This window comes from Staurois parvus, unplaced genomic scaffold (assembly GCF_062004578.1).
Source record: "Staurois parvus isolate SC_StPar_1 unplaced genomic scaffold, SC_StPar_1.0 ptg000243l, whole genome shotgun sequence".
NCBI lineage: Eukaryota > Metazoa > Chordata > Amphibia > Anura > Ranidae > Staurois > Staurois parvus.
In genome coordinates this window covers 15,462,470-15,489,817 of record NW_028318039.1, presented here as the reverse complement: position 1 = coordinate 15,489,817, position 27,348 = coordinate 15,462,470, and the positions used below count along the sequence as shown (strand labels likewise).

The 27,348-nt window shown below is 39.9% G+C and overlaps 1 protein-coding gene across 1 annotated transcript in view; it reads left to right on the top strand.

Annotated features, from left to right (window-relative positions):
* ABCC4 (ATP binding cassette subfamily C member 4 (PEL blood group)) overlaps positions 1-12,849 on the top strand; it is a 400,044-nt gene extending 387,195 nt beyond the window's left edge. The window contains exons 30-31 of the mRNA XM_089680483.1: positions 3,423-3,557; positions 10,699-12,849. Coding sequence (XP_089536609.1) covers positions 3,423-3,557; positions 10,699-10,788 — 225 coding nt within the window. The 3' untranslated portion in view covers positions 10,789-12,849. The remainder of the gene's footprint in view (positions 1-3,422; positions 3,558-10,698) is intronic.
* The last annotated feature ends 14,499 nt before the right edge of the window (positions 12,850-27,348 follow it).

Here is a 27,348-nt window from a genome sequence, read left to right as displayed (position 1 = left end):
CTTTTCTGTCTGGCAATCTGGTGGACGTGTCTGGGGTTGACGGTTGCCAGGAGAACGGTAATTGCCTGACTGCATAGTGTGAAGTGTAAAGTTTGGTGGAGGGGGGATTACAGTGTGGGGTTGTTTTTCAGCAGCAATTAGAGCGGAGACTGTGAGCCAGGCCTTCTTGTCTGACATCAGTGCCTGACCTCACAAATGAACTTCTGGAAAAATGGTCAAACATTCCCATAGACACACTCCTAACCCTTGTGGGCAAAGGGTGGGCCAACTCAATACTGAACCCTGCGGACTAAGACTGGGATACGGTATAAAGGCAGGCGTCCCAATACTTTTGGCAATATATATATATATGTACAGTATTTAGTACCAATTTGTAATCATTGTGACTGTGCGTAGAGAGCTTCATGGAATTGGTTTCCATGACCGAGCAGCTGCATCCAAGCCTTACATCACCAAGTGCAAATGCAAAGCGTCAAATGCAGTGGTGTAAAGCACGCCACCACTGGACTCTAGAGCAATGGAGATGTGTTCTCTAAAGTGATGAATCACGCTTCTCTGTCTGACAATCTGATGGACATGTCTGGGTTTGGTGGTTGCTAGGAAAACGGTACTCTCCTGACTGCATTGTGCCAAGTGTAAAGTTTGGTGGAGGGGGGATTATGACGCGGGGTTGTTTTTCAGGGGTTGGGTTTGGCCCCTTAATTCCAGTGAAGGGGAACTCTTAAGGCATCAGCATTCCAAGACATTTTTTGACATTTTCATGCTCCCAACTTTGTGGGAAGAGTTTGGGGATGGCTCCTTACTGTTCCAACATGACTGCGCACCAGTGCACAAAGCAAGGTCCATAAAGACATAAATGAGTGAGTTTGGGGTAGAGGAACGTGACTGGCCTGCACAGAGTCCTGACTTCAATCCGATAGAACACCTTTGGGATGAATTAGAGTGGAGACTGCGAGCCAGGCCTTCTTGTCCAACATCCGTGCCTGACCTCACAAATTCGCTTCTGGAAGAATGGTTAAACATTCCCATAGACACACTCCTAAACCTTGTGGACAGCCTTCCCAGAAGAGTTGAAGCTGTTATAGCTGCAAAGGGTGGGCCAACTCAATATTGAACCCTATGGAATAAGGCTGAGATGCCATTAAAGTTCATGTGTGTGTAAAGGCAGGCGTCCCAATACTTTTGGCAATATAGTGCATGTACCTGTTCCAGCTTCTTCTGGGTTCAGGGTGCTCTTCCTTGTGCCCCCTGCTGACCTGTGCTGTCACTGTCCACAGTGAGATTTTGTCAGCAGGTCCCCGGCCAATGATTTATGGCTGATATCTGCTGATCAGCTGTAGCCAATCACAGCACAGAGTCCTGTGCTTACAAACACACAGGGCTCTGTACACAGATCAGTGATGTGGCTGTTTCTTCTCCCTGCAAAGCAGAGATATCTTAGTTAAAGCAGCACACATTCCACTTTTTAGGCACACAGATAACCCCTTGATGTTTACCCCATCCCAGCTAATGTCATTAGTACAGTGATAGTATACAGTGTTATATCTGATCACTGTATTAATGTCACTATTGATGTAAATGTCAGTTAGTGCACCTCCCAGCAAGGGTCTGTTAGTGCCAGATTGTCAACCACACTATCACAGTCCCACAATAAATCGCTGATCACTGCCTTTACCAGTGTAGCGTCATAGCCGCATACATTTCGGTATATACACCATAATTTGTAGACGCTTTAACTTTCACACAAACCAGAAACATGCAACAGAATACATTTTGGCCTAAATTTATGAAGAAATTTGATTTTTTTTATACATTTTTTTTATTGGATACAGTTTATAACATAAAGTAGAAAGCATTGTTGTTTTTTTTTAAGTGTGTGCCTTTTTTTGTTTATATAATAAAAAGTAAAAAACCCAGTGATGATCAAATACCACCAAAAGAAAGCTCAATTTGTGTGAACAAAAATGAAATAAATTTCATTTGGGTAGAGTGTTGCAAGACTGAGGAATTACCAGTTAAAGTAGCACAGTCCTGAATAGCAAAAAAATGCCCTGGTCATGAAAGGGATAAAACCGGGGATAAAGTTAAGCAACCCAGCCTTGAAAATATAAATGCCTATAATTTATGTACAGCCCTGTAAAGAAAAAAAGCATATTAGTACCTGTCCTGCACTTTTGAACAGCTCTCCTATCCTGAGAAATCGTCAGCTGAAGTCTTCAGCAAGAACCAACACTACTGTGCCCTGCAGTGACTTGAAGGTCAACAGGGGGAAACAGAGCTGCAGGGACTCCAAGAGTTTTTGGTTCCTGCAGAAGACTTCAGCCAATGCAGCCAGCAGAAGTATATGCTTCTTTACAGGTACAGTCATCTTTATTTTCAAGACAGTCACATTTTGAATAATACCTTGTGATTAATGTGTTGTTGACATGAGAGTGTCACAAAACAGCCTTTGCATGACTGGGGTTTTTATTCTTATTATAAAAGTTAAAATGTGGAGAGAACAAATTTTACAGTGTCATTTGCACTGTGTGTACTGGCACACTGCTGTCATCTACTAAAAAGAAAGAAACAACAACACAAAATAATGTATTATAGCTCTGCTAAATTGGAATGTCAAATTATAAGATGTCTTAATTATTGTGTGGGCAGATAAAAAAGATCAAATTACTTTAAAATGCTTTAAAGAAAATTGCTTTGACTATGATTTACAATCCAAAATTACAGATTGCTGTGAGTTTCAACTTTAACCTAGGTCAGGATAGGCTCCTAAGCTCACTGGCAAGTTTTATTTGTGTGTAAAAATGCAAATTAAATTGTGAGAGACGTGAATCACAGTTTTGGAATCTTGCTCCCTCCTTGCCCTTCAGCAGCTGTAAACAACTGGAAATAATGCAGTTGCTTACTTTTTTAATAAACCAACTGACGTTTTAGTTACCTTGCTACGAAAAAAAAAATTAAAGCATTTTTATCCACAGGCATTAACTGTATATCTTGTGATCGTTTAGAGGAACAAATAATTGTTATATATAAAATTAAATGCTGATGGGAGATGGTATTTTATTTTCTTTCCTTAATTGTTTTTGTATTTGCCTCCGAATTATTAATTAATTAATTAAAGAAGAGGCTAGGCACATAACATTTTCTTTAATTTGCCATTTTTTTTTATTAATTAAAAATTGGAACTGTACAGTGCTGTAACAGTATAGCTGTGTATCTCAATGTTCCAAATGCGATGTGTGTCATTTTCCTTTTCCTTTCTATACACAGCATACAAAGACAATGCATTTCTGATCGTGCAAAGACAGCCCCTTATGTGCAGCTCTTATGTGAAGCTCTGTATTGTTATTGCATAACCTAAATAATATGGTTGATATGGTTAGAATTTGCTGTGATTTTTTTAACTGTAGGCTTTGTTCCTATAGGTGCTTGATTCAGGAAGAGTTAAAGAATTTGATGAACCATACAACTTGCTACAAAACAAAGAAAGTCTTTTCTACAAAATGGTGCAACAGGTTGGGAAAGCAGAAGCCTCTGCTCTTACAGAAATAGCCAAACAGGTGAGTATTATTTTTCAATATACTCAAGATTTTCCCCATCAAACTTTTTTTCAACTGACAGTCCTCCAAACTGTTTTAACGACAATTGTAGTTTAAACGGAAACTGTACATTTCCCAACTCATGCAAAGTTTGAATTATATTAGGGAAGGTATCGGGCACAAATATACCTTCCATGCCTTCTCCCTGCCTCCACATTTATCTGCAGCAGCTCCACACAAAAGCAATGTGTACATTCCAAAGCAACACAGAGTTGGAAGCCACACAGGCGTCTCCACTCCCCTCCCGTTTCTAATGTGACATCACTCTGCCATGGCAATTGACTGTTCAGGCACCAAGCTCTGCATTGGGGGGGAAGCAGAGCAGAGAGTGACATTTGCCTCCATACACTGAGGTGCTGAGTTTTATTTCAGCTGGTCACTCAGAGAGCCACATAAGTGGGTGACAGGTATATGCTTCTTGCACTCCCAAGTTGGACAAAGTAGAAGGTTTCAAAAAGAATCCCTAAAATTAAGCTTGTATTTTACACTTCAGTGTTGCTGATTTGCCTAATATGTACACAAGAACTCTTTTCTGGGATGTAGATAACTTACACACATATGAAGTGCCCAAGATGGCGACCGGAGCAAACACATAGCACACAGCTCCGGTCGCCTCCACGCTCCCGGGGGGAGCGCAGCCGCCAGTGATCTCCCCTTGAATCCCTTAAAATAACCCCCATAAAACCAACACCTACCACAGGAATCCATGGAAATTGGAGATCTTCAAAATATAATGTGTGATGCCCCAGAGGCAACCAATAAACAATGGATTATAAAGTATCCTGCTTATACCATCATCTTATCAAGCATACCTAATATATATATATACACACTATATTGCCAAAAGTATTGGGACACTCCTCCAAATCATAGGATTCAGGTATTCCAATCACCTCCATGGCCACAGGTGTATAAAATCAAGTACCTAGGCATGCCGATTGCTTCTACAAACATTTGTGAAAAAATGGGTCGCTTTCATGAGCTCAATGAATTCAAGCAGGGTACCGTGATAGGTTGCCACCTGTCCAATAAGTCCATCTCTTAAATTTCCTTGCTACTCAATATTCCATGGTCAACTGTTAGTATTATTATAACAAAGTGGAACAACAGTAACTCAGCCATGAAGTGGTAGGCTATGTAAAATGACAGAGCAGGGTCAGCGCATGCTGAAGTGTACATTGAGCAGAAGTCACCAACTGTCTACAGAGTCAATAGCTAAAGACCTCCAAACTTCCTGTGGCCTTCAGATTAGCACAACAGTGTGTAGAGAGCTTCATGGAATGGGTTAGCATTATTATTGGGGCTAATGGGTTAGTCTTACATCACCAAGTGCAATGCAAAGCGTCTGATGCAGTAGTGTAAAGCACACCACCACTGGATTCTAGAGCAGTGGAGACTTGACAAATCATGCTTCTCTGTCTGGCAATCTGATGGACGTGCCTGGGTTTGACGGTTGCCGGTAGAACATTAATTGCCTGACTGCATAGTGCCAAGTGTAAAGTTTGGTAAAGGGGGGATTATGGTGTGGGTTTGTTTTTCAGTGGTTGGGCTTAGCCCCTTAGTTCCAGTGAAGAGAACTTTTAAGGCGCCAGAATACCAAGACATTTTGGACAATTTCATGCTCCCAGCTTTGTGGGAAGAGTTTGGGGATGGCCCCTTCCTGTTCCAACATGACTGCTCACCAGTTCACAAAACAAGGTCCATAAAGACATGAATGATCGAGTTTGGGGTGAAGGAACTTGACTGGCCTGACCTTAACCCGATAGAACACCTTTGAAATGAATTAGAGCACAGACTGTGAGCCAGGCCTTCTCGTCCGACATCAGTGCCTGACCTCACAAATGAGCTTCTGGAAGAATGGTCAAACATTCCCATAGACACACTCCTAAACCTTGCGGACAGCCTTCCCAGAAGAGTTGAAGCTGTTGTAGCTGCAAAGGGTGGGTCAACTCAATACTGAACCCTGCGGACTAAGACTGGGATACCATTAAAGTTCATGTATGTGTAAAGGCAGGTGTCCCAATACTTTTGTCAATATAGATTTTATATATATATGTTGTACCACTTTGTGACTGAATTTGTGATCATTGTGACTGTGGGTACCAATCACTAGGGTAATGTTTGTTAATATGTAAGTAAAGAAATCATTAGATGTGTGATCCACTACTAGATCAAAGAGTGGTGGCACCCACAGGCCACATAACCCAAAGTAAAATAGTTATGACAAGATATAAACTCTTGTTTAAAATACACAAGTTGCTTTAATATGGTATATGGTAATGCTGAATGCAGTTATGATGGACTTGTTATCTCAGCTGGACATCTGATTTTAGTGACCAAATTCCACTGTGCTCCAGTGGTACATCTATAGAGTATATAAATGGGAATGCCTCAATGTTGATGTCTTTTTTTCTTTCTGATATTACTTAAATATTTTGAATATTCTTAAAGAAACATTTAAAGGAAGATCTTAAGGGAGCATTTCAATCCATTCCTTGGTAAAAAAAAAAAAAAAAAAAAAAATTCTGCAGTAAGCCACTTTATGCAAACAGAGTTTTGAGTAGGTAAAAGGATGATCCTAGAGCAGAATTCTCCTTTAAAACCTTTACAAATGTTTAGTCAAACATTAAAAAAAAAACTATCACAAGGGACATTACTTACTATCAGTCCAATGTGTCCCTTGTGCTGCTAGCTCCTGCATTAGTTGAAATCCTACTCCTCCAATGTCCCCCCAGCCTTTGCCGAAATCTTGCAATGTGACGGGGGTTAATAGAGCCTAGGGACCTCTTATAATCACCCATGAAGAGTGCTGACTGTGCCCGCCCTTTTTGTTCACCTCTATTTTTGAAGCTGTAATTTAGCTTCTATTTATGAAAAATAATATATGAATGGAGGATAGGCAAATTAATGAAAGGTCCTCCTCCTCCTCCATTCATAATCATGTTTCATTCATAGAAGCTATAGTACGGCTTTTATAAATGCAGGAAGTGGGTGGAAAGGACGGGCATAGTCGCCACTCTTGATGAGTGCATATAACAGGTTCCTCAGCACTAGTAACCCCTGCTGCACCAGAAGATTATGGTGGCAGGGGTAGAAGGTAAGGGGGTTGGAGGAGGAAAGTTTCAACTATTACAGGAGCCAGCAACACAAGGGACATGTTGGATTGATAATAAGTAATGTCCCTTGTGCTGATATTTTTTTTTTTACTAAACATAGGCTTTCAGGCATATGTCTTTGGATATATGTACAGTATATTAAAATATTCATATTCTAGCTTGTGTAGCCATCACACATGCACATGTTTGGGGACAGGGTTCATGGAAATATACTGGAATGTTTTTACTTTACTGTAGAGAATGCATTCAGATAAAAAAATCCTTATAGTTGTAGTCAGTCGTTTTTTAAAATGAAAGGTTTAGAATGTGCATAATTACATAAACTATGCTGTTGTAACTTAAAACGTAGCCATCATCTCTTCTTTTAGGAGTACCTAAACAGTGGAGGTCACTGCTAAGCATAAAACATACAGAAACCAGTGCAGCGCTAAAATAATTACACAGTGTAAAACTGAAAACATATATTAAATAATGAATAATTATTGGTGATGATGATAATAAATCAATAATTGATATTAGTGATAGCAAACATAAGTGGATGAAGCACTATGATTGGCACAAAAAAGTAAGTGCAACTGTGAAAGTCTTAAACCAAAGAGTGTTCATAAGGTAGTGAAGGCATGATACAATCGGGTCAGCATACAATGTTGCAAACGGGTCCTATTGCACAGGTTGTATCAAATTATTCCATGTGGCTTTATCTGTGCAGGAGATTGATAAAAAAGCTCACTCACCAGATGCGCATGAGTAAAGCTCAATATGTTGAACAAGAATCTGCAGGAAGCCCCCTTTAATTGGATCAGACAGACAGCGTGGGAAAGGATCCCTCCTCTGGATATGAGACTCCTCTGCAACCGCAATTCCACTGGGGACCTGGGAATCATTAGCTCAAAATAGAGCCAAAAAAGAAGGTGCTCATAGTGCAGTAATATTTCCAATTTATTAGGTAAAAATATATATAAATCTTCCACGTGGAATACAGCAAAAATTCCAGCATAAAATCAATGTGGCTGAACAGCCACTCACTAAGATAGCTGCCGGACCTTCATGAAGCTCCAGCAACGTGACGTCATGGCGTACAGCTCCTCCTTGATGCGTTTCGTGTGCACGCACGTTATCAAAAGGGGTGTTCAATACATATATGTGGCTAGTGGAATTGTGGTTGCAGAGGAGTCTCATATCCAGAGGAAGGATCCTTTTTCCACGCTGTCTGTCTGGTCCATTTAAAGGGGGCTTCCTGCAGATTCTTGTTCAACATATTGCGCTTTAATTATGCGCATCTGAAGAGTGAGCATTTTTATCAATCTCCTGCACAGATAAAGCCACATGGATTAATTTGCAACTACCTGTGCAATAGGACCCGTTTGCAACACTGCTGACCAGATTGTGTCATGCCTTCACTACCTTATGGAACACGCTTTGCTTTAAGACTTTCACAGGTGCACTTACTTTATTGCGCCAGTCATAGTGCTTCATCCACCTATATTTGCGATCACTAATATCAATTATTGATTTATTATTATTATCATCACCAATAATTATTAATTACTTAAGATATTTTTTCAGTTTTACTCTGTGTAATTTTTTAGCGCTGCACTGGTTTCTGTTTGTATTATATGTAAAGCCTAGGGTTCCTTTTTTACTGCAATTGCGGCTGATTTAATTGGATCCCTGAGCGCACGCTGTTTCTTTGTTTGTTTTTATTTTAAGCATAAAACACGTTGCCATGTTCTATTGCTTTGTGTTCCATAAGGGTGGCAGTGTTCCGGGTTGAACAGAATCTGATCCAACAGAACAAAAACCTAAATAAATTAAAAATATATATATATATACACACACACACATTCCCCAAAATCTTAAACTATAGTAATGCATGCAATGGAAGCAAGAGAGATACATTGACATATGCCAAAATGCCGTGCCCTCCCTAGGTATTTGTGTACTTGTGCACTATGAGTAGTATGGTAAACATGGTAGTTTGCTGTTTTTACATGGAAAATTGGTTCTTGTCCTTAGAATGACTTCACTTACTGTAATATTGTTAGTTTTACAATAATGACAAACATATGGTGAATAGGTACATGTATATATCCTTTTCAGTTCAAGCAAGTTAATATTAAAATGACTTTTCCGCCCTGGAGCAGCTTAGCAGGGTCTCATAGCAATATGCCAGTGCATCTCAATTTTGGCCATGTTTAATGCATTATACAAGCTTTAGGCAAGTCACTGCAGCATAGTTTAGTAGCTGCATAGTACGGCCATTTCTGTCTCTATTCAGCAGTCTAAAATGTATACTTTAAAGCACATAGAGAAATCATATTAAACCATACAGGAAAAGCTTATTATTGTCAAACATCAGTTTATGGCAGTTCCTCTATATGTATTTTGTAAACATAATTCCAAGACGCTGTACATTATTTTTGGCCCTGCTTGTGACAGATGTCAGCGTTTAAAGATTGCATTTGCCTTTTGAAAGGCTCAAACAAAACTTTTCACATTCAGCTGTGCAGAATAAAAAAAATTGCATTTGAAGTCCCTTTTTTCCAGCATACACAGTGGCAGATAAGAGCACACAAGTCTTGACATTATTTCATTTTGTTATGCGCATCTGTCAAAGCACAGAGATACCATACAGCTCCTAAAAACTGCCGATTGTGTAACAGTGAAACTTGACAGCATTTCATTCCTTTTATATTCTGATTATACATTTATCAGGGAACCTGTATCTCGTCTAGTTCAGCTAGAAATCGCTAGGATTCAGCTGCTGAAAGGCATGGTGTGAAGAAAAAATGCCTCTTCTATTACTTGGGATCATCTTACGCTTTAAAGAAGTTGCTTGGATGAGGCTTTGTCAGAGCCTTAGCCTTCCATTTTATTATTGTGCTATACTATCCACAGATCACATTTCTATGGGCCTTGTAACTGCTCTCTGCTACAAATTAAACACTCTGATCTTTCAAATATATGTACCTTGAAGTTTCAATGCTTGTCAATCACAGTTTGTAAAATATCAGGATTACAAGCTGATATTAACATCCAAATCCATTGTGTTTTGGTTTTATGTGTGAAAATGAGAAACCTTTTTGCTGACTCCAGCTTCCTCATGCTTTTGTCACTCTGTTTAATTTATCTTCGTGTTTGCAGTTCATAAAGTGACTTGGTCTTATCAATGTAATGTGTCCGCGCTTTGCATCAATACACATCGGGATAACAGCTAGTCTATCATTTTGGTTTATTGGCAATTAATTCAGCCTTTTGTTGGAATAATGTACTAGGGTATTTCTTGATTTTGTACAGATTAAACTGTTTGTTTTATGTCAATAACTGTTTTTTTTCACTATAGAAACCATCTTTGTTAAACTAGAAGATATTCACATTTCATCGCTTCCCAACAAATCCAAAAAGCAATTGGTTTAGCCCACATATAAAGATTGTGGACAGAGATATTAAGCAAAGTCAAGTCAAGTAAATCATGACCTGGGGTAAACACAAATTTACTGGTGCACTGCAATGAAGAACATTTCGGTGGAAGAATTAAGCTACAGTCATACATAGGAACATGGCTGTTTTAAATGCTAATTGTTCCATGTTGACTAAGCGTGTAGAAGAGTCCTCAAAATGTTGTTCGTTTAAGTGTAGCAATAAATTGGGTTCCTCCTCATGAAAGCATGTTTTTTTTCCTTTAAGCTCTGTGGAATTCCCACATTATCCTAACAACTTGGGACTGATTTACTAAAGACAAATATGCTCTTTAATTTTCAAGGGAATTTTCACTTCGCAAGTGAAATTTCCCTTAGCTTATTGAATGAGTTGAAGTTCTGTTGACTCCATTATCCAAACAAAAAATGTGTCCTTTTTTTTTTTTTAATTTTCCACCAGTGGAAAGTTTCTTAGCCCCTTTTATCTCGCCATAACCTTACTGATTGTTTTATCATTACATTTATCAAGAAGCTTTATTTGTAATTACTGACATTTTTTTATTTCAGGTGTCTTTGAACAGAACCCAGCAAGCCAACAAGAAAAATACTTCCAGAGACCCATCTGAACCATTTATTATTTTTGAAACTGCTCTTTGACAATTTTTGTTTTGTTTTCTTTCAAAAAAGTGCATTCACATAGCACTATTGGTAGCCTCTTGGCACCCAGTGTGTGCTGGCAGGGCTTCCCATTGGTTTATTAAATGCCAGTGGTCTTGATACATTTGTGTCCATTGTAATTAATAGCAGTTTTGAAATAATCACTGCTGAACTTTTCTAGATACATTGTTGTAGTATGGACACGTTGGATTATGGTTTAGCCATGTGACTTGAAGATTGGTATAGTGGTGCCATATGGTCAAACTGCTGCTCTTAAAGAGTTTCCATCCACCTATAGTTGTTAGTAGTGTAGCTGAATTTGTTTTCAAACCTTTTGTACTTTTTGTTGGCCAGTATCAGTCAACCAGTGAGAACGAAGTAAATATTCTGAACTACCCCTCACTTGTACCATTCAAAAACCCATTTTATAACTTGAAAATGGTTATGTCCCTAATGCAGAACTACAAGTAAACAGAAACAGAGTTCAATACATATATTTGGCAAATAATGTAAAATTCTGTGTTGTGTGAGGCACTCGTGCGAGTCACACAACACTGTTAATTCGCTGTTTCCTATCTGCACTTTGAAGCTCCCTGTGTCACCTGCTTGCCGTTTGTACAGTGAATTAATAGCACGATTCTTTTGATTGTATTGTCCAGTGAAATTGCCAATTGGCTGCACAGGCACCAAGTTCTGCATTTCGTAGAGACATGGCATAGAATATGTGCCTACATACCCAGGGCTACAGCTTTCAGCTGGTCACACAACGCAGCAAGTAGAATAAGAATAGGATGTAGGAAATTGTGTTGTAATTCCACTGTATTGGGGCAGGGCGAATCCCAAGACAGCATTACAAAACATTTGGCAGGAAAAAAAAAGTTGCCATGTGTGTATTTCATCTGAGTATTTAGTGATTTGCCTGCAGTTCTGCATTTTTTAAAAATAAATTCTAATTTGAATGGAAATTTAGTCTTCATTCATAATAATCAAAATGTATGTTTACGTGTCCTTACATTAATATAAGGTTTTAAAACCTAAATTAAAACTGGCACCTTATTTTAATTTCATTCATGATGATTTTCTAAATGTATATTAATAGATGGCTCATTGCGGAGTTTCTCCCTTAAAAAGCACCTCCCTGGGGTTGATTTACTAAAGGAGTAAAGCATGTTCACTTTGCTTGTTGAATGTGGTGAAAATTCAAAAAGAAAACCCAATCACATGCAAAGAAAAGAGAAAAAAAATGTATTTTTTCTTACAAATTTGATGATGGAAGTCACCTCATGATTGAAACTTCACTTTTCTAAGTGAACCAAATGAACAGCCTATTTGTAAATAGAACCCCATTGTGTCTAAGTAGGCAGAATATTGAATTTTTGCAGATTTTCTCAGGGTAATTTCTACTCTTAATAGCCTTTTCTTGCAGTTGCAGAAGAAACAGTTCTGTCGTCTACCAAACTGAAATGTGCCTTAAGCTTTCCTGAAACAGACTGTGTTAATGTTTACACCAAGGTTTTTGTTCTGATTTCATGTTATCAATTCCTTAGTAGTGACATACATATACATGCATTACAGCAGGTTATCCCAATTGCTTTGTGAAATGGGATCTGAATTTTCAGCCAGTAAATGTTTCCATTTCATTCTTTTTGACTTTCACGCTGTATTTCAAGAAACAATCAGTTAAATGCTATTAATGCAATTAGTATTCATGGTCTGTGATTAATGCTAACATATCAGTTGAATTTAAATTCATAAATGCTTGTAATTATGATCTGTACCCCAAAGACACGCAGAAAATATATGCATTCTCCCTGATCAGATCATTGAGGCCTTCTAATGCATATATGTCATTTGTGTTTGTTTGGTTGTTCTTGACTACTGAACATTACAGCTACTTTTTGTTGTCTCTTTCGTAAGTTGCTGTTAAAAAGATCCTGTATTTATCGCTAGAAAAAGCAAGTTTATCAGTTCATGAAAAACTATTTTAACTAAAGGGACAGCCATTGTTTTATTGCATACTGTAATTATTGTAAGTAAGAATTAAATCATTTTATAGCTGTGCATTTGTTTTTGTTTTGTTTTTTGAGACACTGGAAGCCATGTATTCTGTTGTCTCTGTTCTTGAATCCTTACCTTTTTTTAATTTAAAAAAAATTAGAAAAAATGTTTTTGACCACTAGCGCCCCCGCCCCCCCCCCCCCATTTGGCTTTCAGCACCTTTTGGTTCTCACAAGAGAGACTATCTATTTGTCTAAACATCAGCATTCACATATTAGTTTGAAATTGCATAGGGTTTAGCATATTTGTATTATTTCATAAAGATGTTTAACACTATTATCAAAATATATTTCAGTACTGCTTTTTATAATTCATTTGGCATATCAACAGTTGAAAACCTTTGTTCCTTATGTTACATTCTAGTTTAAAAGAAAAGTAGGGCTTTTTTTTCTTTATACTTACCTAAGTGGATGCAGCATCGATCTGATGCTGCATCTTTCCCCCGCTGACTCTAAATGTGAGAACCCAGCGATCACATGATCTCCTATTGCTGAGTTCTCCCAGCTGCGATTAGCAGAGACCGGGACTGTCAGTCACTTCTGTCTGCTCAGCCTCCCAAGCGCTCACTGGAGCACTGGGCTTTGGAGGAGAAGGAAGCGGCTGGCTCAGACTCTCAGTGATTCGATGACAGACTGAGCCAGGTGCCACTGCAGACTCTGGGGTGGATTCCGACCTTGATGTCAGGATCTTTCCCCAGCCTGGACCAGCTGAGTGACAGCATCAGCTGACAGCAGACTTCAATCCACTGTCAGCTGAAAACATGTCATGGGCGTGCAGAACAAACTGCACTCCTGTGATCCACAGAAGTACAGCCAAAAAGCTGTGGCTGTACTTCTCCTTTTAACTGATAATAGTTATGGTTTCCACTCTCGTATATTGGTAACTGTCTATGTTTAGCCATAGCATTACAGCATATATGTCATCCAAGCTTTCTTATTCATTTATTTCCCTTTGGCATTCATTATCTAGTGGGAAACTATTAAAGCTGAGTTCCAGCCATTTCTTAAAGTTTCCTGCAAGGCAATGTGCACCCTCTCAACAGTCCATAATGGCAATAATTATTTACTGTTTTCTTTTCCAAATACCTTATTTTAATCGATCCAGTCTGCACTTCTGGTTCCAGGCTGCATAGGCGATTTCATCATTAGGCTATTCCCTCAGGCTTCTGAGATATTGGCGTCATCTATGCCAGGAGGCCTAGAGATGCCTAATAGTGAAATCTCGCAATCTTAACAGACAGGAAGTGATGTGATCGCAAGACTTCAGCACCATTTTTGAAATCAAAAGGATTGTTATGGCAACGTGTAAACAACATAGTGCTCCGCTCAGTGTCATTACTGCATAGGCGCAAGATCGGGAGGTGCATGCTGGGTAACCAGCTGCACAGAATCCCAGAAGATGATCGACGCAGGCTGCAGATGCCCAGATCAGCAATAGCCGCTGCCTGCTGATAGGGATCCTGTGAGTGTTGGCAATTTAATAAGAAAAAACACATGGCACTGACAACACTAACTGATGTATATTGCACAAATAACGAGAATAACGGGGGGTGGTTTTAAAAGAAAAAATTGAAGAGACAGAGAGATTTGTACTTTAAGTACAAATAGTTACACTGAACTGTTTGAGAGAAAACTAAGATGTTGTAATAGGTTTATTTGCTCTTAGATTAAATACAGTAAGGGGAAATGTAAAAGATAAAGAATGTATACAACCAGATTCAGGAAACAAAAACCTCTGAACCCAAGGCTTCTAGTATGTATGGTAGCTCTGCTTTTTGAAACATTATGAATTCTATGTGAACTTTTTAATGTAGCGTTGTCAGTTGAGTCTACTTAATACAGTAGCTGAGTTAATTGTATATGCTTTTACATATAGTGCCAAGTGGGGGCCTAATGTAGAAAATGAAAGACTGCCAGATGCAACAGCTTGAGATAACCCTAATAGGTAGCACTTTGAAAACACTATTGAGTTCTCCCAGTATTTTAATGGCTCACTTACATCAGATGTGTTGTGGTGCAGCCCCAGTGCACAGACAAATAGACAAGGCAAGGTTTCCTATGTTGTCAGTTCACACCATGACATTGCTGTGGTGTTCTCTTAAAAGAAGTACTGCATGCAGGATCTTTTTCAGCTCAGTGTGTTGCGACATGAACCAAGACATCACAGCACCTCAGCACAGAATAGAACTGTGTTAAAATGTTGCTCATGACATTTCAATAAAATTCTGTGTCTGAATTATTGAGATTTTAAAGAGTCAGTCTACCTAAAAATATTTCCATATAGTTACCTGTTAGGTTGAATCACCCACCAACTCTTTGTATCTCACAGGGATTCCATCAATGAGACCTTTTTAGATGAGCTCCCAGAGTCCTCTTACTTGGCGCCACCATTGTGAGGAGTTCTCACTCTATCTGAATTTTTTTTTTCATTATGGGTAATGCATAAAATGAAATTAGATTCCCATCTTTAGGCTACTTGATTGAGGTTGCATGGCAAGAGGACCAGAGCTGATTAATCCTGTAGGGAGGTCTTACTACTGGAGTCTCTAAAACCCATTCACACCTTAATTAAGTATCAGTTTTGAATGGACTGGCCTTTCAAAGCAGGCCTAAACTCTGTTAAATACATTTCCCTTTTCCTTGCTTATCCAGTAAATACTTTCAGCAGGTTTGGCTTTCCTCTATTCCATGACTGTTAATGCTTCCTCATCCCTTCCTGGTTATAGCCATGATGCAATATCTTTGCCTCATACATATCCTTTCCCATTCCACCTGCAATGTTGCATAGGCAAGGGGTAAGCATCTGCAAGGTGGTAATAAAGGGAATCCAAGTCTGTAAAAAGATTTTAGGTGTGTTAGCTTCAGTTAGTGTAAAGCAAGGTGTAGGTATTAGCAAAAAGAAGTTAGGATTGCTTTAAAAGATAACACTTCTATCATAGATAGTATAAGTATCTTTTTGCTTCCCACCACCTGACCTCACTAGCCCATCCTCACCCATCTCAGCTGTGTATTTACTTGTATTGGATGACTGTGGCCCTCGGGAATGTTCAGTACAGCTGGCACCGGCCCAGTAGAACCCCTAAACTTTTATAGGGCAGTCTTCTAAGCAGCTCCTTTTTTGTGAGATACATATAGAGCCCATATGAAGATCTATTGTGCAGATGCAGCCAGAGGAAATATGACTTTAGCGGTGACAATAAATATTCCTGTGGACCTCGGTTATTTGATTCAGGTAAGTATACCCCTGGGGCAGGGGTCAGAGGTTTGTTTAGGTCAAGGATCGGGAACAAAATGATTGCTTTCTATGAAAAACAGTTTTTAACCTTGCATGTCGGTTAAAGGTGTATGGCTTTGAATTTACAGTTCCAGTTTATAAGTGTTTTGTTACTCCTTCCCATAGGCTTCAACCCCATCCTTGTTTGCAAGATAAAAATAAATATGCACTCTGTCAGTATAGTGTAACTTTGATCTACATTGTTTAATTTTAAGTATTATTGTGCAACGTGACAGACATGTTTTGTATTGTTGACAAGCACTTCTTCAGTTCTTTGGAAAAAAGTATTGCCTAAACATGCCTTAATTCAATTAAAGTAATGAATCTTTTCTTTTATTATGGCTTTCGATGAACTTTCTTTTACTATTTTCCGCCAAGGGGGGAACAGCATTTCCTTGGTGTATTTTAGCTAAGCTGCTTTTAAACTGTACAGACACAATTTCACACATTATTCAAAGACTTGTTCATTTTTGAAATAGAATAAGGATACAGTCTACTTGTGTTATTATATACATAAAATAATTGATATTGTGGTTTTCTTATTTGTATGTGCTCCAAACATTGTTTTGTATACAGACTTGTCTTCACCACCACCAATGTTGCATCACAGGGCACATTTTCTTTTCAATTCACCAAAGAGTGAAATAAGTTTGCATTGCATTGTCTTATTTCAGTATGTTTGAACATGCTAACTTTTCAACTAAACATTAGTTACTAAAATTTTACCACTCTGACTTCATGTGAGGTTTTTGTTTTGGGCAATGCAGTACGGATACCCAAAAATATGACCTTGTGATTTACAGTAGCAGGCTGTGAGTGCACATATGCCATGTACAATTTGGGGCTGATTCAGAGAAAAAGTTTTAGGTACTAAAATGAGTAAGTATGAAATTACATTTTTCCTTCTGACAGCAGGTGAGATGGTGCTTTTCTTGAGGCAGAAAGTGTTTGATTTGGCCAGGAGGCTGGATCCTTTGTAAGTTGTGTTCAACAAAACCCCTCCGTTTTTTTTCTATATGGAAATACATTTATAATTAAATGTATCTGTTTCTCTAACATGTAAGTGTGACTTCTATTTCCAAAGTTAAAAAATGAGCATTAAAAATATAAAAATGAAATAACATGATCATTCTTTAAAAGTTACAAAGAACATAACAGAGTATGTAAAAAGGAAATCAAGGTTGCAGAAATCCAAAAAGAATGGCAGGTTGCAGAAGAGAATAGGACAAACCCACAAAATTCTTATAATATACATATTAATAGTAATAGTCTGAGCATGTAGGCACTTTACAAGATAAATCTGAGTTGGTGACTGGGGACAAAGATAAGGCAAAAATCTTAAATACCTTCTTCAGCTTGGTGTATGCAAAGGAAGATGGGGGAGCTCATGCCCATAATGGGGATAGTTTTGACAAAGCCCCAAGTGATTTACAATGGTTCAAAACTGATATGGTCCAAAAACATTTAGACAAAAAACATATAGACCAGATAGTTTATAGGCACATGTCCACAAGGAGCTGAGCTCTGTTATTTCAAAAGCCATTGTTTCTCATTTTTAGAGACTCTTTGTTGACTGGCATAGTACCACTGGATTGATGTGGTGTCTATATTTAAAAAGGGACTGAAGTCTTTACCGAGTAACTACAGACCAGTTAGTTTAACTTCTATAGTCGATATGATACTTAAGGGATAAAAGACCACGTAGAAGAGAAAAGACTGAAGGGGTCAAACAAATCTGACTTCTTTTTATGAGAAAGTACCGTATTTTTCGCTCCATAAGACGCACTTTTTTCCCCCCAAAAAAGGGGGGAAAATGTCAGTGCGTCTTATGGAGCGAATATGGAGCGGCCGCTCCGGTATTTCCACCGCCGCCGTGTCAGAATACCGGGCCGGCCGCTCAGCTCTGCAGCGGGACCTTATAGAGATGACTGCTGGCCTTTGGGGAGGGAGGGGGAGCGGGTACCTGAATTTGACAGGTACCCGCTCCCACTTCCGTGGAGTTGTTCTTTCATCTTACCCGTTCCTCTATCCAGCGGCGCGCTGTCTTCCCGGCTTCTGTAGTGTGGGCATGACAGCCGGGTGCCAAGTGCGCATGCGCAAGAAGCGGTGCTTTTTGTGAATGGTAAGGCGGCACCTGGGACACATGACAGATCCCAGAAGCCGCCGGACCAATCACAAAGCGCAAGTGCTTCTCGCTCATGCGCACTGGGCACCCGGCTGTCATGCCGAGCGCCATTACAGAAGCCGGGAAGACAGCGCGCGGCTGGATAGAGGAACAGGTAAGATGAAAGAACAACTCAGCGGAAGTGGGAGCGGGTACCTGTCAAATTCAGGTACCTGCTCCCCCCCCCCTCCCCAAAGGTCAGCAGTCTTCCCCTGTACTATCCACAGTCTCTGGTCATCCCTGTGCTGTCCGCAGTCTCTGGTCATCCCTGTGCTGTCCGCAGTCTCTGGTCATCCCTGTGCTGTCCGCAGTCTCTGGTCATCCCTGTGCTGTCCGCAGTCTCTGGTCATCCCTGTGCTGTCCGCAGTCTCTGGTCATCCCAGTGCTGTCCGCAGTCTCTGGTCATCCCTGTGCTGTGTCCGCAGTCTCTGGTCATCCCTGTGCTGTGTCCGCAGTCTCTGGTCATCCCTGTGCTGTGTCCGCAGTCTCTGGTCATCCCTGTGCTGTGTCCGCAGTCTCTGGTCATCTCCTGTACTGTGTCTGCAGTCTCTGGTCATCCTTGTACTGTGTCCGCAGTCTCTGGTCATCCCTGTACTGTGTCCGCAGTCTCTGGTCATCTCTTGTACTGTGTCCGCAGTCTCTGGTCATCTCCTGTACTGTGTCCGCAGTCTCTGGTCATCTCCTGTACTGTGTCCGCAGTCTCTGGTCATCTCCTGTACTATGTCTGCAGTCCATTAGTTCAGAATTTTTTTTTCCTGTTTTCTGCCTCTAAAACCTAGGTGCGTCTTATGGTCAGGTGTGTCTTATGGAGCGAAAAATACGGTAAGTAAAAGCTTAGACAAAGGAGTGGCTATGGATATAGTATACTTGGATTTTGCAAAAATATTTGACAGTTCCCCACACATGGCTAATTTGCAAGTTGAAGTCTACAGGCTTATTAAATTCAGTTTGTAAACGGATAGAAAACTTGCTAAAAGACTGTATTCAGAGAATAGTGATTATTGATGCATGCTTATGATTCATGAGGAGGTGGTACACCCAGAAGTGGCTACAGAATGGTTAGGTCAGCAAAGAGAAACACAGTAGAAGAGTTGTCTACCCCTTCATCGCTTTCTTCTGTCAAACCAAACAAAATCTGCCCAAGGAAAGTCGGATTTATGGTCTGCATATTCCCAAGTTTTGCATGGAATCTGTATGGTCAATTATTGCTCTCATTTAGTAATATCTCTAAGACAAAGGAAATACTTGACATCTGATGACATTCAAAATGCCTGCCTCCATATTCCCTTCACCCTGAAATCTTTAGCCTCCTATGTATGAAATGGCAGACTTCAACAAATTACCCCTTGTTAATGCTTTGGTAATCCTCTGGGCTCTATTCAAGTTAATATATGCCTTCCCTCAAGTGTAGATCTTCCTTGACTGTTCCCCAAAATAGAGGAAGAGAGTAAATCAGTGATTATCATTGCACCAAACTGGCCCAGAAGAATTTGGTACACAGACATGTCCTTTTTTCCTTGTGCCCTGTTCCATAGCATCCCATAGAAATTGCAGTCCAATGTCTGAACATGGTCAGAGCTTTCAGAGTCTATCTGAAAGCCATGGCCTTCATCCAATAGACTCTCTTTTTATATTGTCAGCAGGGCCTCGAGAGGAACAACCTGCTAGCAAGTCCACTTTTGATAGATAGCACAACTTATTGTAAGAGCTTATACTCTAAAGGATACGGTACTTCCAGTACCCTTACGTATTCACTCCACGAGAATATTGGGGGTTTCCTGGGCATTCTGACATCAAGAATCTCTTGTTCGGCTTTGTAAGGCCACCACCTGGTCTTCAGTTCTATCAGGTGGATGTCCAGGGCTCTGTGAATACAGCTTTCGGCAGAAGGTTCTTTCAGTGGTAAATTAAAACGTTTAGTCCTTGACCCTTGTCGTCCACCCCTCTGATTCATTGCTTAGATGTCCCAAAGTCTATGAATATCCAGCCAGTGTCCTGGATAGTATGATTGAAATGAAAGGAATTTCCACTTACTTGTCAATTCCATATCCTAAAGTACAGTACAGGACACAGGTCACCCTCCCCACTGTTCCTGTGTTACTCTGCATTATATTCTAAAAACCTTCAGTTTCACAGAGTGGGGTAGAGATATGGGGCATGCCCAAGTGAGTTGCATCCAAAAGCTATGCCATTTTCCTAGCACCTGAAGTCAGGAGCCTATAACTCAGTCTGTGATTTTCCAGCCTGTGTTCTGTGCTGTTATCAAGGATATAGAATTTACAGGTGAGTCAAAATTTGAAGAGTGGTGAGTAGAAAACACAATTATCAGGTTTTTATTGCTGTCTATCCATTAGAGTGATTTGTTTTCTCTCTATTTGTCCTGATCACCAAGTCACAGGGAATGAAAGTGAGGGCAAATCCATAATGTTGAGTTACCAAAAGAGCAGGAAGAAAGGGAGAATCTTTCCAGTTGGGAGCCTTAAGGAAATGTTAATGATGTCAGAGAATATGGTAATTAAAAACATAATTACGATGTCATAGGTAATACCATGCATAATGTATACTTTACTTAGGGATCTGTTTTTAGGATGCAAGACTATGCTATTTATCATCTATATTGAAACTAACAGATATGCTATTTGGTTTCTTCATAAAGGTACATATTGTATATCTCCTTTTTCATGATGCAGGGATGGATAAAATATTACCACTTAACAGCTGAGTGAGAACAATAACGTTGAGATCAAATAAATGAAGTAATCAGTATTTAGATTCGTAACTGGATGTGGTATGTTTATAGCATTTCCAGGTGCCTTCACATCATTCACAATGTCATAAATTTAAAGCTGGATTACCTTCAAATGTTATGACAACTGACTCATAATTGTTAAATTGTATCTATCAACTAGGCAATTAATTTTGTGTGAAATTCTCATTGATTCACACAGTTAAAATTCATTAGACAATATGTGCTGTTTTTATGTAAGTACTTTTAAGAAGGTGATTTCATTTTTTTTTTAATCTTTAATTTATTTTTTTCTGTTTGTTTACATGAGGGTCACTTATGTTTGGGTTGTTCAGATAATGCATTATGTGTTAGTTATAGAAAAAAACACAGGTACTGTACAAGTTAAAGTTTGCTTCCTATTGCACATTCATTTGCTTTCTATATTCTGGAGTATTCAGTAAAAAGCTTCCCTCTGTAATTGACATTGATGATTGTGATACATTGATAAGGATTGTGATAGGGGCAGTGCAGACACCCAAAACATATTGCCTGTACTAATGTAGCCCTCTCCACCAGACATTAACTGCCTGCATATTCATCATTGTAAAGTGACAGAAGCCTTGACCAACTGCTTTATCCTTTAGCTTTACAGCAGGAGCATAGGTTGTAGTTGGGCTCAGTGGACTTCCATCAGGTTCTAGACTTCTGCCTTGTGGATGGTAAGTTGGATTAGTTAACTGAAGCCAATAAGATGTACTAGCCAGGGTGGAGAAGTTAACTACTTGTCTACTGGGAACTTTTACCCCCTTTGTGCCCAGGCCAATTTTCAGCTCTCAGCGCTGTCACACTTTGAATGACAATTGTGCAATCATGCAACACTGTACCCATATGACATTATTATCATTATTTAATTGCCACTGAGTGTTTTATTTTTTGCACTATTACCAAAAAAAGAGCAAAAAATTTGGGGAAAAAAGTTTTTTGTTTCTATTATAAAATGTTGCAATCAGTTAATTTTTCCTCCTTCACTGATGTGCATTGATGATGCTACACTGATAGGCATCACTGATGGGCACTGATGAGGTGGCATGGATAGGCAGCACTGATCGACACTGATGAGGTGGCACTGGTGGGCATTGATGAGGAGGCACTGATATGCAGCAATGATGGGCACTGATAGGAGGCACTGATGGGCAACATTGACGGACGGCACTGTCTGATGGCACTGACTAGTGGCACTGATGGGCACAACTGCTTGGCAGCACTGATGGGTGGCACTGCTGAGCACTGGTGGGAGGCAATGCTGGGCACTGATGGGTGGCACTGGTGGGAGGCACTGCTGGGCGGCACTGCAGGGCACTGATCATTAGTGCCCTGATGATCAGTGCCGATCTGCTCTGTGATAGCTGCCAGTTATCGGTAGTACTTTCCTCACGCTGTGACAGCATGAGGAAAGTGCTGCTAATAATCGGAAACTGCATTTACTCCATGATCTGCTGTGATTGGCCTTTTACCTCATCACGTGATCAGCTGTGGCCGTGGGACACAGCAATCATGGAGATAGCTGGTGCGAGCTGCTGGGGGTGCGCGGGAGGGCGCGTTCTGGGAGGACGTCATATGCACCCTCCCAGAAATGGATAACCATGCTTTAGCCGTCATTCTGCTATAGAGCGATTAGCAAGTGGTTAATGACTTATTCAGGAGTTGATCAGTTTGTATTTTAGCGCTACCCTCTTGAGAGCTGCTGGTTTTGGGTCCCACTATTTTCTTGCACAGCCAGGCAACACACATTTTCCAGACAGAAGAAACAGTCCATGGGCTTGGTTTGTTAGGGGTATAAACTTGGATGGGGTAAAGGCGTTATGTGACACCCAATTTGATTGAAGAAACAGCAGAATGAGGACAGTTTCCTGCTCTAGCGCCCAAAAAAAATGTCAAGCACTTGACTGCTTTTCAGCCTGAATCATCACAGTTCTTAGTAGAGTAATCTCCTTCTAGGAGCTTGGTATTCCCGTAGTGGATTTTTAGCAACATGATAACTTCTAGGAGTTCTTAGTCCCATGAGTGCACAGAATATCAGCCCACCTGGCTACAGTATCCGATCACAGGACAAGGGATTATGTAAGCTATGAACTGACCCCTGAAGACCTGTTAGAACCTGCATTCAGCAGACCTCCCCCTTCTAGGCCCCGGGGGTGTAGAGGTACTCACACTGTCCTTGTCCTACAGCTGTGGGTAAGACTGCTTTCAGACCACCTAGCTGGGGTGGTTCTTTTACAAGCTTTGCAGGCTTCCCCGGAGGACTACAGGGCAGAGGAGCTCCCTCTTTCAGCATCTCTTCAGCCTCCAGCCTGGATGCAGAACCCCCCTTGTCCAGGGCTCCCTTCCAGGCTGCACAGCAACACCTCTCAGCAATCCAACTTCCACCCGACTCCCCTGCTAGCGTGGCTCTCTCATATTTACGGGCTAGTCTTCCCACACTGCCAGGCCTTCTGCCTCAGATTGGTCAGACCCCCATGAATATGTAGATGTGTGTCTCCACCCCTCTGGCTTCTGGAAGCTTCCATTGGCCTCCAGAACCAGGAGAGATTCCTTACCTCCTGTGTCACCAGCCTGATTTCACACTGAATCCACAGTAAATCAGGCTCATTCTCTACCATGAGTGAAAAATAAATTTACCTTACACTAGCCCCACCTAAATAAATTTACCTTACACTAGCCCCACCTAGTGGCTGCTACAGTATTGACAGTAGATAAACCTAATGGAAGTAAAGCAAAGTTTAAGCCTAAGGAAGTAAAGGTTATCTGCTAGGATTTTTTTCTTACACTGGTTTACGATTTGTTCCCATGGGTTTCAGTTGGCCTGCAGTAACCAGTGGAGATCAACTTTTAGTAATCTGCCTGTTGCTAAAAGGGAATTCATTACACACAACAATTTTTGATCAAATAAATAAGCCTCTTTGTCTAAATAGGTTTCTGAAACTAAAGAAATATATCTAACAATTCCTTTCATGCTAATAATCAATACAAACTTAGCTGCCAGCACTTAAAGTGAAAAACTAAAACAGTGTACAAAGTGGAATTATTAATTTTCCCTCATACAGTGCAGTACTAAGCCCCAATAAACAAAAAACATAAACAATAGATGTGTATAAAAAACACCAAATCTCACTTCAGTGCTAGAGGTAACTTTTCAACTAATGCAGTGTCCAGTCAGCAAAAAGCAGTACTCCACCATATACAGTATAAAAAAAAGTCCATGCTGTGTTTGTATTCGATGTGAGATAATCAGTTTTCACACAGAGATAAATAACCAGTATAGAAAAACTGTTAGAAAGAAATGGCTAACACCTTTCCTTAAAGTGAAGAAGAAACCACCTTGAAGAAGAAAACCAAATGGCTGTGCACCGACGCTCACCATCCAACCTGATGGAGCTTGAGAGGTATTGCAAAGAAGAATGGGAGAAATTGCCCAAAAATAGGTGTGCCAAGCTTGTATCATCATACTCAAAACGACTTGAGGTTGTAATTGGTGCTAAAGGTGCTTCAACAAAGTATTGAGCAAAGGCTGTGAATACTTATGTACGTGTTTTCTTTTCGCTTTTCATTTTTAATAAATTGCAAAGATTTCAAAACGAGCTTCTTTCTCATTGCCATTATGGGGTATTGTTTGTAGAATGTTGAGGAAAAAAATGAATCCATTTTGAAATAAGGCTGTAACAAAATAATGTAGCAAACGTTAAGTGCTTTGAATACTTTCTGTATGTGTTTTTTTTTATTAAATTCTCCAGTATCTTCCCAACTAAAGAAGTTAAACTAACAGGTCTATAATTACTTGGTAATGGTTTTGATCCCTTTTTAAATATAGGCACTACATTGACCAATCCAGTGGTACTATGCCAGTCATTAAAGAGTCCCTAAAAATGAGAAACAATGGCTTTAAAATTACAGAGTTCAATTCTTTAACCACTTCCCGACCGGCCGTTGCATATAAACGGCCGGACGGTGGCAGTGCAGGGTCGGGTGGCCGTTTATAAATGGCCTCCCCGCACCCTGCTTGTGCGCGCTCCCTGGGAGCGCACAGCACCGCGATCCGGTGCCCGCTGTGTCCTCCGGACACAGTGAAACACCGATCGTTGGACGGGACCTCTGTACGAGGTCCCGATCATGTGATCACTGATTGGCCAATCAGTGATCACATGCAAAGTAGTAAGCAAGATGTCACTTCTGACATCATTGCTTACTATGTGTGAAATCTGTGAATGATCACAGAGGTCACATGGTACAAGGCTATTCACAAAAGCCTTATACCATGTGACAAGCTGTGACCAATCACAGCTCACTCAGTTCTTCTCAATGAGTGCAAGAATGCACACGGAGAGAAAGAGAAATGATTGCTTTTACATCCTATATGGGTGTAAAAGCAATCAGTGTAAAAAAAAAAATAAAAAATCTTCATCGCCCCTCACAAGTAGTACAGTGTCACCATGGTGACACTGTACTGCTAGGGTGACAGTATGTAAAAAAAAAAATAATAATATAAAAAAATAAAATAAAAATGTAAATAAAATGTTTAAAAATTATAATTTTTGCTTATAAACTAATTTGGATTTTTTTTTTTTACTAAAAAGATAACGGAATAAATTTTGGCTAAGATTTATGATGAAATGTTATTTATTTGCAAAATTTTATAAAAAAAACACTTTTTTTCAAAATATTTGGACATTTCATTTACATAGCAAACAAAATACAAATCCCAGTGGTGAATAAATACCACCAAAATAAAGCTTTATCTATCTCAAAAAAATGGTAAAAAATTCATTTGGGTACAGTGTTGCATGACCGCGCAATTGTCATTCAAAGTGTGATAGCGCTAAAAGCTGAAAATTGCCCTGGTCAGGAAGGGGGTAAAAGTGTCCGGTCTGGAAGTGGTTAAGGACCCGTGGGTGTATGCCATCAGGTCCAGGTGCTTTATTCACCTATGTTCTGTTTAAATATTTCTGGATCATAAATTATGAGCCAATGTGGATTATATAGGGCTGAGTCAATACCATGCCCATTGTGGACAAGAGCTCCTCCATGCTCCTTTGTATACACAGAGCTGAAGAAGGTATTTAATAAATCTGCCTTCTCTTTGTCCCCAGTCACCCACTATAGAATATTTTGTAAAGGTTCTACATGCTTAGACCTGACCTTTTTATTATTAATATATTCAAAGACTTTTTGGGGTTTTTCCTAGTATCCTTTGCAATCTGTCGTTTGTTTTCAATTTTTGCGGCCTTGATTTCCGTTTTACATATTCTGTTCTGTTATTCTTTGTAATGTGGAAACGATGATAGAGTTCCTTCAGTTTTATCTTTTATAAAATATCTTTTCTTAGTATTTATAGCTTTTTTTGGCTTTGGTCATAAGCCACATAGGTTTGATTTTTAGCCTTTTAAACTTGTTGCCCATGGGAATATATTTTGCAGTGTGTTCACATACAGTCTTTTTGAAGAACTTCCATTTCTGTGTTGTGTTCATCGATGCCAATATTCCCTCCCAGTCTAAGTCTTGGAGAGCAGCTCTCAGCCTTGGAAAAATTAGCTCTCTTAATGTTGAGTATTTATATTTTTCCCTTATGTGCTTGTTGTTTAAAGCTAACAATAAATGAAATCATGTTATGGTCACTGCTACCCAGATGTTCTTTTATACATTAGTAATAAGCTCTGCATGGTTTGAGATTGTGAGGTCCAGCAGAGCATCATTCCTAGTTGGGGCCTCTATGAACTGTACCATAAAATTGTCTTGTAGTAGGTTTACATATTTTTACCCTTTAAATGTTCCTGCAGTGCCATTACTCCAGTCAATTTCCAGGTAGTTAACAGGTTCCCGACCGGTCTATAGCCAGATGGTGGCCTGCAAAACCCCTCGTCTCTCCGGGTGGACGCCATATGGCGTCCTTTCGGGCATGCGCAGTTTGCATGCCCACAGAGTTGCGTAGCAGCACGATCTGTCACCGGCCGTGTACCTCGGACATGGCCGATGACATATCTGAATACCGGCCCCGTTGCCGGTACCATGTGACCTGCTGTGACCAATCACGGCAGGTCAAATGACAGTTGTATACAATGGATGGCTTCCTTTCATGCCATCCATTGTATACTAGTGTGTCTAGCTGTGAATGGTCACAGCAATCACATGCACAAGCTGGGCCAATCACAGCCCAGCTGTGTCATGTGATTAGCCATGGCCAAATCACAGCTAAGCACAAAAAAAAACCCTGAATGAATTGATGTCATTCAGGTAAATGCTTGCTTATAGCAAAGTAATTCTTTGCTATAAGCAAATTGTGTAT